Source organism: Castanea sativa, chromosome 9 (assembly GCF_040712315.1).
Source record: "Castanea sativa cultivar Marrone di Chiusa Pesio chromosome 9, ASM4071231v1".
Classification (NCBI taxonomy): domain Eukaryota; kingdom Viridiplantae; phylum Streptophyta; class Magnoliopsida; order Fagales; family Fagaceae; genus Castanea; species Castanea sativa.
The window spans coordinates 37,599,523-37,610,332 of record NC_134021.1 but is presented as its reverse complement, the minus strand read 5'-3'; the positions used below and the strand labels follow the sequence as shown (position 1 = coordinate 37,610,332).

General features: G+C 36.2%; 1 protein-coding gene across 1 annotated transcript; it reads left to right on the top strand.

Annotated features, from left to right (window-relative positions):
* The first annotated feature begins 9,852 nt into the window (after positions 1–9,852).
* LOC142609157 (uncharacterized) lies at positions 9,853–10,248 on the top strand. Its single transcript, XM_075780774.1, has one exon. The coding sequence runs from the start codon at positions 9,853–9,855 to the stop codon at positions 10,246–10,248; it is 396 nt and encodes a 131-aa protein (XP_075636889.1).
* Positions 10,249–10,810: the final 562 nt, after the last annotated feature.

The window sequence follows — 10,810 nt, the reverse complement described above, 5'->3', positions numbered from 1 at the left end:
TGCAGCAAATTTTTTTTTTTTTTTTCCTTTTCTTACTTTTTTTTTTTTAGCAATTTCGTTTTCTTACTTGTTTTCTCTTCAATCAGATTAAGATTTAATGGATAAAGATCAAAGGAGTCCAAAGTCCACCCCTTCAACAATTTTGAATATGTACTTCTGTACACATACAATGGTGGAGAACAATTTCAATTTTAAATGAAAAATTTTGAGAAATTAAACTAGAGAGAGAAAGAAAAAAGAATTAACTTGATTAAGAATTGGACTGCCGAAAAACTATTCTTTTAAAAAGTGTGCCACATAAATAAAATTGCTTTTTGTTTCATCCATTTAAATATGATGTGACATTTTTTTAAATGTCAAATAAAATTTTTATTATTATTTTAGTAGCCACATAAATAATAAGTGTGCCAACTAAAAACTTGTTAACCACGTAGGAATTTTTCATTAGCGAGTTAACGGTAGGAATTAAATTGATTGTAAATTAAAAATAATAGAGATTAAATTAACTGTTACCAAAATATAGGGACCAAAATAGTGTTTTTCACACACACACATATACATATATATATATATATATATATGTTTGGTAGATAGTCAAAGATATTGTTCTATTTCTTTTGCAATTTAACTATTTCAAAACATTAATTTCCCAACAACATGGCAAAAGTTCTAAGGGTATGGAAATTATATTAAAAGAATTCGTTTAATGTTCTCAATTGAGAATCTACAAGTGATTAAAGAGACATATGAAGAAAAAATGCATTATATATATATATATATATATATAAAGAGGATTCAGAAAGTTATTTATGGTTTTAAAAAATGTCAAAAATATCCTCAATTTAATTAGATAATCCTTATTCTTAAAAAATAAAAAATATGGTCAAAATTGTAATTCAAAAAAAAAAAATACGAGAGAAACTCTTTTTCTTAAAAATTAGCACACTCTCTATTTAAATATATCTCATGCACATTTGATGCATTTTTTTCCTAAAAACTAGCACGCACTAAACCCAATGATTTACTCATTTTCAAATTCTAAATTTTAGTTTCTTAAAATTTCCTTCCTATGTATCTCACTAACAATAGATAAATTCAAATTGAAAAATTATATTAAACTTTAAAAAAAAAATGATGTGATGAGGCTAGTATATGTGTGTGTGTGTATGTATATATGATGCCTCTTGTTCACTCACGTGCTAAATTAAGCATGGACTCTCGTCCACCATGGCACACGAGTTAATTAGAGTAGAAGAATGTGCATTATCGCTAAGAGCATTTTTAGTAGATTTTTCAAATTTTTTTACTGTATGGAGATTGAATAGTGACGTTTAGCTTTTACCTACTCACTTTTTCAAATACACTTTCTAACAGATTCTCTATCCCATTCTCTATCTCATTTAAATATTATTTTTTCATTCATTGTTTATTCTTTTTTTAATCATCATTTATTCTTTTTTTAACAACTATATTTTTCAATGAGAAGTGTTATGTTCACAACATTTTACACAATACTTTCACAACTAAATTAATGTGGAAAGTTGTTACTAGTTCTAATTTAAACCCACCACTGAAATTATTTTTTTACTCGCTAATATTAACTAATAACAATCTGCTACTTAAAATTTATTGTAAAAATATTATGAAAATATTGTGGTAGTATTTTTCAATTAGGATTTTTTATTTTTTATATTATTTTTCTTTCTTTCATTTCATTTTCATCCATACACGTTTCATTTTTTTTTCTTTTTTCTTTTTCTTGTTTTTCTCCGCCACACAAGTGTCCAATGTTCGCTCCTATCTCTATCCCCCCTTTTTTTATTTTCTTTTTCACCTCAAGAACATTCCAACAACCACGTTTACTTCACATGAGAGAGAGAGAGAGAGAGAGAGAGAGAGAGAGAGAGAGAGAGACTGATGCTCCTCCGCCGGTGGAGATCGAGGTCACCAAAAGGACAAAGCCGGTGGAGATCAGCGTTCACCATGCAACACTACCACGTCCATCGCCCCACCGCCACTCGTCCTCCTCCCCACCACCAAGCTGGGTCAGTTCGACTTTTTCTTTTTTTTTCTTTCTTTCATATTTGCTTGTTCTGATTCAACTTTATTGTAAGAATTGGATTTTGTTTTGTGTTTTGTGTATGGATTATGTGAGAAACGGAGAGAATAAGAGAAAAAAAAAATCCGGAGAGGAGAGAAAGAATAGATATAATAGTAGCTGGTATAATTTTTTAAGTAGAAAAATTGATTTGGAGTTGCTACAGTGTTCTCTAGATTAAGAGAACTACTATAGCAACTCCACAAAAAAAAATTGGAAAAGTTTTGTGTTTAGAGATGCTGTTGGAGCGTGAATAGTGAGCTTTTTTTGAGAAAAAGTAGAGATAGAGCATCTATTGGAGATGCTCTAAGCCCACATTATAGATAAAATAGGATTTGTATGGGCTACACCTATAAAGATTATTATTTACTATCATTGGTGGTTTTGTACGTGTAATATTCAATAGATATGATATGTATTTTAATTTATAGTATTCGCTCTTATATGATCCTTTTTTTTTAATAGGTAGATAGTGAAGAAGGGGAGGTACCATTCTTTATCATTAGGTTAAGATATTTAGTTTCATTTTTGTTATAGATGAGATTCGATCTTAAGCCCTTCATTTAACTATTATTGCCATTTATATGAGATGACAAACATTGCTCCGAAAGTATTGGATAATTTTTGTTTAAACTTTTTGCGATTTACGAAGATGCACTCCTACTTCAAGTGTGTGGCACTTTTGCCTTCAAAAAAAAAAAAAAGTGTGTGGCACTTTCTAATTGATTAAAACTTTCCTCCAAAATAAGAGAAAGTAATACACGGCAAGTTTACCCACCGTCGAAAGTTTGCTTAAATTACAATAAAGCAAATGCTGCTTGCATAACTTTTTTCGCATCAAATTTCACAAATATTTAGTGGTCAACTATGAGTAATAGACATAGTTGATATTTATAGACCCATTTACTCACCGTTGATAATTTATCACTTATGAAATTTATTAAGAAAAAAGTTGTGTTTATAATGTTACTCTTTATAATAATGCCCCATCACCTTTTATATGTGTGTGGCCTCATTTCAATCACATCATATTCTAGTATATTAAATGATTGTTATTCTTTTCACCTATGTTTTATCCTTAACATCCAACTCCAAGCGACAAAAATCTTACTGAGTATCCCCATGATTAAAATTGTAGATAATCATCCCACAGATGCCTGTACGAGTTGCTTTTATATTTATTCTTTGCCCCGTTAGAATTTTGATTTGTGACTTACAAAAAGGCGTTGTGTTCAATTGTGACTTTAATTTAAAAAACCTAGCTTATAATACTTGTTTTATGTTTCAATCTAATAAATAATAGGTTTTACACGTTAATAGTATTGTGGAGATAGTAAATTCAAATAAAATATTTTTTATATTTAAATACATAAATTTGCATGTAAATAAATGAAAATGACATGAAATTAGGGTATAATGAAAATTTTAGAAAGATATGTGGCATGAAATTAAAGTGTAATAAAAAGGATACTTGACACAAAATTAAAATACCGTTAGGAACTATTTTTACAAATATTTTATGAGAAAATGATAAAATAATTAATTTTTATGACAATTTTTTATATTCCTCATAAAAGTAATGTTAAAACTTTTATAATATAATTTATTAACAATTGTCCAAACTATGCACTTTAACATTACCCATATATGATATGGCTTCTTATATATCAGATTGAGTTCAGTCATCAAGTGAGAGTGAACTATTCAGAATTGAGAATATTCTAATTGCTTTTTTGACTTCTTATCCCTGGGTATATAATATAACTAGCTTCTACTTATTGAGAATATCCTAATCGGTGAACTTCCTTATTTCCACTGCACCCTCTAGATTTGCTAATTGTTCAATTTTTTTTTTTTTTGGTTCAAGAATATATAACTAACTTCTGCTTATTGAAATTTAAAGTAGATTTGAAAGTTGAAAAATCACAGAAAATGACAATAGAGGCACAACATTGGCTCGATGATTAATGCAAAATTTCAACCTAATTATGTACAAGGTCAAAATATAACAAAATTATAGATGCGTAAATTTCTAGTGTTATGCAGGTTTTTTTTTCCCCTACTAGTATTTATACAAGCTCTTGAAATCACAACCTAGTACACAATTTTATACTGATATGTTAAAATTGGAAAGTAGAGAAAAGAAACTGAAAGCTAAAAAAAATGATTAACTGAGAGCTTGAGAGAAAAACTTGAAAGCTTACCACTTGAGTTAACAACCAACAAGTAGTGCAATTATGTTATATCTTGAGTCCTTTATATACCTATTACACCACTACTAGTTAGGGCAGCATGGGCAAAGCACGTGCTTGCTGGAAAAAAAAAAAGTAGTGATTAAGGTCTAAATTTTATTTATATCACAAAACAAAAATATAAATCATTCTATTTTTAAAGTATATAGAAATTTACATTAATCAAAAGAGACATTAATTTTAAGAATTTTGATAATTATGTCATAAAAAATTAATCTCATTCATATAATAATTTTAATCAACTACAAAGTTAGGGTAGCTATTTAGTACATAAATATCTATTCTTTATAATAGTTTTTTAGTACCTATGTACTAAAGGCAATATATCCACTGATTAAAAACTTCTAAGAATGATAACGAATATCATCATCTTCCAACAATAAACAACTGAGTTTTGTTAAGAAAATTAAAAAATAAACAAATAAATAAAGATAACAAAAAGGCACGTGTCATCAAATTTTTCATTAGATAAATTATAAGTTTCGAAAATTTAAACCTAGAAAATCAATGTTCTTTAAATAACAAAATAAAATACCTTATATCATCATTCCAACTTTCTAATAGTTACTACTATCTAAAACACAAAATACATGGAAAAAAAAAATTGAGATGTTAAAATTTAGTGGAAGTATTTTAGACATTACATAATAAAATATTTTAAGAATCGTAAGTTTTCATTAGGATTTAACTAAGAGAATAATAATATGACATATTTACTCTTTTCTAAAATATTAAGGAAAAAATTGTTTGATTTTAAAGTTTAAAGATGAATTGTAAATTACCTCAAACATAAAGTGTGAAAAGTGTTTTTATCGTAAGTTTTTGTGTGTAAAATTATGTGTATTTACTTAAAATGGTACACACAAAAAAAAAAAAAGTCAACCCAAGAAAATTGTATTGAAACAGTGAATTTTGGCTCAACAAAGCTAATTAAGCCAACAAAAAATTTCTAAAAACACAACAGAATGGCACAACATTTTCGTAATATTTTTATAATTTTGTTATATTTTATTTTTAAAGTATATAGAAATTTACATTAATCAAAAGAGACATAAATTTTAAGAATTTTGATAATTATGCCATAAAAAATTAATCTCATTCATATAAGAATTTTAATCAACCATAAAGTTAGGGTAGCTATTTAGTATATAAATATCTATTCTTTATAATAGTTTTTTAATACCTATGTACTAAAGGCAATATATCCACTGATTAAAAACTTCTAAGAATGATAACGAATATCATCATCTTCCAACAATAAACAACTAATTTTTGTTAAAAAAATTAAAAAATAAACAAATAAATAAAGATAACAAAAAGGCACGTGTCATCAAATTTTTCATTAGATAAATTATAAGTTTCAAAAATTTAAACCTAGAAAATCAATGTTCTTTAAATAACAAAATAAAATATCTTATATCATCATTCCAACTTTCTCATAATTACTACTGTGAGGACCCGAGGACCTAAGAACCCGAGGACCCGAAGAAAGAAAGGCCAACATTTAAAATGAAAGATGAGGTCTCTCCGGGTGTGCCCGAAGATGAGGTGGCGTGGACGATAACTACATAAGAGACATGTTACAAATATCTGGATGTATTGCAGCCGATTTGAAGGTTGCATTAAATGCTTGGCAACAACCATTCCCGCCGCATTAATTAACAAGCATCACCTCTATCCGTCGCATTAACGTGGATACGATGACAATGCGGGATGCAAAGTGGAATCTTGTTCCATTGCCGACAGACAAGTGTCACAGGAAAAGGACCGCAGATTGCAAGGTGTAAGGCTACGATGAAAACAGAGAATAGTATAAATAGGAATCACGAGACTACGAATAGGGGCTTTTTGTTGTTGAACCCTCTCTACCAAATGTATTGTATGAGAACTCTTAAATGAATAAAGCAGCAGTAACGTTTGGAAGTTGATTTTATGAGTTTTTGGTCCTCACAATTGGCGCCGTCTGTGGGAACAACAACAGCATAGCATATTCCATTTAGAAGTGTATGGCGGGGGTGTATTTAGAAGGGGAAGAATCAGTAAGTTCACGACGCAGAGACGTAGCTGTAAGTCTCCAGCGTGACAAGGGGAAAGGACATACTTCGGGGGTGGTGAAGGAATATGATGGCGGTCAGAGGGATGAGCAACGATCGTTAACTGAGGGGCACATGTCTCGCGACGATGTATTGCGACAGATGCAATCTGAGATAGCGTACTTACGCAAGCGCGTGGATAGTAAGAAGCGGAGACGTAAGGGTAATGCTAGCTCTTCCAGTGATAGTTCGGAAGCAAACCCAGGAGGAAGTCATCCCCCAATGATTGAGCCTACTCGAAGTATGACCCGTGCTAGTGTGTCTTCGGGCGTTAGGGCAAAGCAGCTGAAAGTGACGAGGATGCCCGATACTGAGGGAATATATCGCGAGGACGGGAGTGATGCAATGGGTAAAGCCCTGAGACAAATTGCCAAATCCCCTTTTGTGGCAAGGATAAACAGGGCCAAGCTGCCTCGTAGGTTTTCCCAACCCATCTTTACTGTGTATAACGGAAGGACTGACCCTGTAGAGCATGTTAGTCATTTTAGTCAGAAGATGGCCGTTTATTCGAATAATGAGGCATTGATGTGTAGAGTTTTTCCCGCCGATTGGGGGCCCGTGGCTACGAGGTGGTTTGATGCTTTGCGTAAAGTTCCCCGAGGTCTTTTCGAGGAATTGACTAGGGCATTTGGAGCAAGGTTCATAACTTGTACAAGGATTCCAAAACCTTTGGATGCTCTATTGTTTATGTCTATGAGGGAAGGTGAAACACTCAAAACCTATTCTGACCGATACTGGGAAACGTATAATGAAATTGATGGGGATGTGGAGAGTGTAGCTGTGAGAACTTTCAAGGTGGGTCTTCCCACGGAGTATGGCTTAAGGAAGTCTTTGACAATGAAGGCCGCGACAGACATGCGTCAGCTTATGGACCGGATAGATAAATATAAGCGCGTAAAAGAGGATCAGATGCAAAGCAAAGGCAAAATGAAAGGGTATCTAGAGAGGAAGGATCTTCGGGTAGGGGGGTTTCAAGGTATTCGGCCCAAGCGAGACTTTACAAGCCATCCGAGGATCGCCGAGTCTCCTCTAGTTAACTCACTATTTAAGGAACCTGTACATCACATACTGGAGAAAATTTGGCATGAGCCATATTTTAGGCCACCAAACAAAATGAGTGGAGATGCATCCATGAGGAACCAAAACCTCCACTGCCATTACCACCAGGATAAGGGACATACCACGGAGAAGTGCCGGACGTTGCGTGATCATTTAAATCAATTGATTAGTGACGGAAGATCAATCATTTATTGGCAAAGCCGAACGGAATCGGAACAACTTGGTACTCGGAAATTTTGGGGTCGACCCCTCAACCATCTTTAGGCACTATTAACGTCATCTCGACCCAACCGAGAGGAGACTTTGGGAAACCTTCTCGGGTCATGACCGTTCAAAACAAGTGTGGGAATGAGACGTGGAAGAGAATCATCAAAAAAATAAATGAATCAGATCCTCGGAGTCGCTTACTTTGGGTTTTTCTGATAAGGATAAAGAAGGAACGTTTCAACCCCACGATGATGCATTGGTCGTCAGGTTCGTGCTCTGGGATATGATGTGAAACGAGTCTTGGTGGACGATGGAAGTGGTGCCGAGATTATGTATCCGGACCTATTCAATGGGTTAAAGTTGAAAGAGGAGGACTTGGAAAAATACGACCATCCCTTGGTCGGTTTTGATGGAAACCAGGTGATCCCACGAGGAATGATTAGCTGCCCGTGTGTGAGGGTTCCGGAAGCACAGGTAAACTTCATAGTTGTTATGGCATATTCTCCATACACGGCCATTTTGGCTAGACCGTGGTTGCATGCAATGGAGGCAGCTTTCGTCAACTTTACACGTGATGGTGAAGTACCCTACCTGGGGGAAGCGTGGGAGTGTTACATGGCAATCGACGGTGGCTAGGCAATGTCTAATGTCCGCCACTATTCGCACAAAGCCGAGGTTCGTTGGAAGGGAAGTTCCCGAGACATCATAGCAATTAAAGGAGAGGCTGCTCTGGGAAGTCGGCTTAGTTGAGGATGAAGGATCTCGCCGAGAAGCTAACCAAGGTAATTATTGGGGGAAGATAAAGAGAAGTATTTTCAAGTCGGATCCAAGCCGCCGACAAAGGAAAGAGAAGAGTTGATTCAATTCTTGCGAGATAATATTGATGTTTTTGCATGGACGACTTATGATGTATCAGAATTAATCCAAGTTATCTCTCCACCATTTGAATATTAACCCTCATGCGACGCCTAGACAGCCTCCTCGCGAGCATCTCAAGAGCACGCCGAGGCAAAGAGGAGGTTGGTAAGCTAAAGCAAGCCGGTGCGATCAAGGAGATCTTCTATCCCGAATGGCCGGTCAATACCTCGTAGTAAAAAAAAGAATGGGAAGTGGAGAGTCCGTATTGACTTCGCGTATCCGAATAAGGCATGTCCCAAGGATCCTTTCCCTATTCCTAGAATTGACCAATTGGTGGATGCAACTGGGCACCCCCGAACGAGCTTCTTGGATGCGTTCCAAGGGTATCATCAAATCCCGTTGTCACCGAATGATCAGAGAAGACGGCTTTTCGTGCCCCGAATGGTAACTACCATTACCGAGTAATGCCCTTGGTCTAAAGAATGCGGGGTCCACTTATCAACGAATGGTGACTCGAATGTTTGATGCGGTTGGGACGTAACATGGAAGCTTATATCGATGATATGGTAATCAAAAGTAAGAGGACAAGACCATTCGACAGATTTGCAGGAGACCTTCGGTGTTAAGAAAATATAAGTTACGCTTGAACGCATCAAAGTGTTCTTTCGGAGTGGGCTCGGGAAAATTTTTGGGGTACATGATTACTCATCGGGGCATTGAAGTTAATCCCGACCAAATTAAGGTCGTCTTAGGATTGCATCCCCTCGGAACCCGAAAGAGGTGCAGGTTAGCCGGCATGATCGCAGCCTTGAATGTGTTCATTTCACGGTCCACGGGCAAAAGTCCGCCCATTTTATCGCCTTTTGCACAGGTGGAAAGATTTCCACGTGGTCTAACGAGTGCAATTTGGCTTTTGAGGATTTAAAGCAATACCTATCTAGACCGCCGATATTATCGACGCCCGAGAAGGAAGAAGTGCTATATGCTTATCTAGAAGTTACAAAATCACTCCGTAAGTCTTGTCTTAATACGGAAAGTGATGACAGGTCCAAAAACCAATATACTATGTCAGCAAGTCCTTGCAAGAAGTTGAACAACGATACCTACCGCCGGAAAAAGCGCTTCTAGCCGTGCGCACGCAACAAGGAAATTGCCTCATTACTTCCAAGCTCACACCGTGGTAATACTCACCCGCCTGCCTCTACAAGCTCTCACGCGGAAGTCGGATTATACGGGTCGTGTAGCAAAGTGGGGAACCAAGCTGGGAGCTTATGATATCAAGTATATGCCCCGGACAGCTATCAAAGGGCAAATCCTTGCCGACTTCGTGGCCGAGTTCACGGACGGTCAGGCTCACCCCGAAGATGCCGTGATGACAATAATGTCCATTGGAATGGAAAATATCACTCCATGGGAAGTCTACACGGATGGGGCATCAAATCGAAAGGGAGCCGGGGTAGGAGTTGTGTTGATATCCCCCGAGAAACTAGTCATTGAAAAGTCATTGAGGTTGGGATTCCCAGCAACTAATAATGAGGCCGAGTACGAGGCTCTCTTAGTGGGCACCCAGATGGTTAGGCATTTGGGAGGGAAAGTAGTGAGGGTGTTCTGTGATTCCAGATTGGTGGTCGGGCAAGTTAATGGAGATTTTGAGGCAAAAGATGAGCGGATGAAAAGCTAATGGAAACGAGTCCAGGGGGTGTTGGGTTTGTTTGATAGTTTCAAGATACAGCAAGTCCCAAGGGGACATAATTCTCATGCTGATTCATTAGCAATGTTAGCCACTTCGCTGGGATCGAAGTTACCGCGTATGGTTATGGTGGAGGATTTGTTGTCCTCTAGCTTGACAAGCATCCCGGCAGTACGGGTTCACAGCATTCATGTAGGCCAAAGCTGGATGGACCCAATTATAGCTTTCTTACAGCACGGAATACTACCTGAGGATGGAAAAATGGCCGAGAAGATACGAAGAAGCGCACCCCGTTACTGGCTATCGGAGGAGCAAAAACTTTATAGGCGTTCCTATGCAGGTCCGTACCTCCTTTGCGTACATCCTGAAGCCGTGGAACCTCTGTTGGAAGAATTGCATGAGGGTGTGTGTGGGAGCCACACTGGAGGAAGATCATTAGCTCATAGAGCCATGACCCAAGGGTATTGGTGGCCAAGCATGCAGAGAACCTCTCAAGAGTATGCCAAGAAGTGTGATCAATGTCAAAGGTTTGCGCCCAATGTACATCAACCAG

Excerpts from the sequence above, each read along its gene's own strand:
- LOC142609157 (XM_075780774.1), top strand. The coding sequence starts at position 9,853 with ATGCCCCGGACAGCTATCAAAGGGCAAATCCTTGCCGACTTCGTGGCC.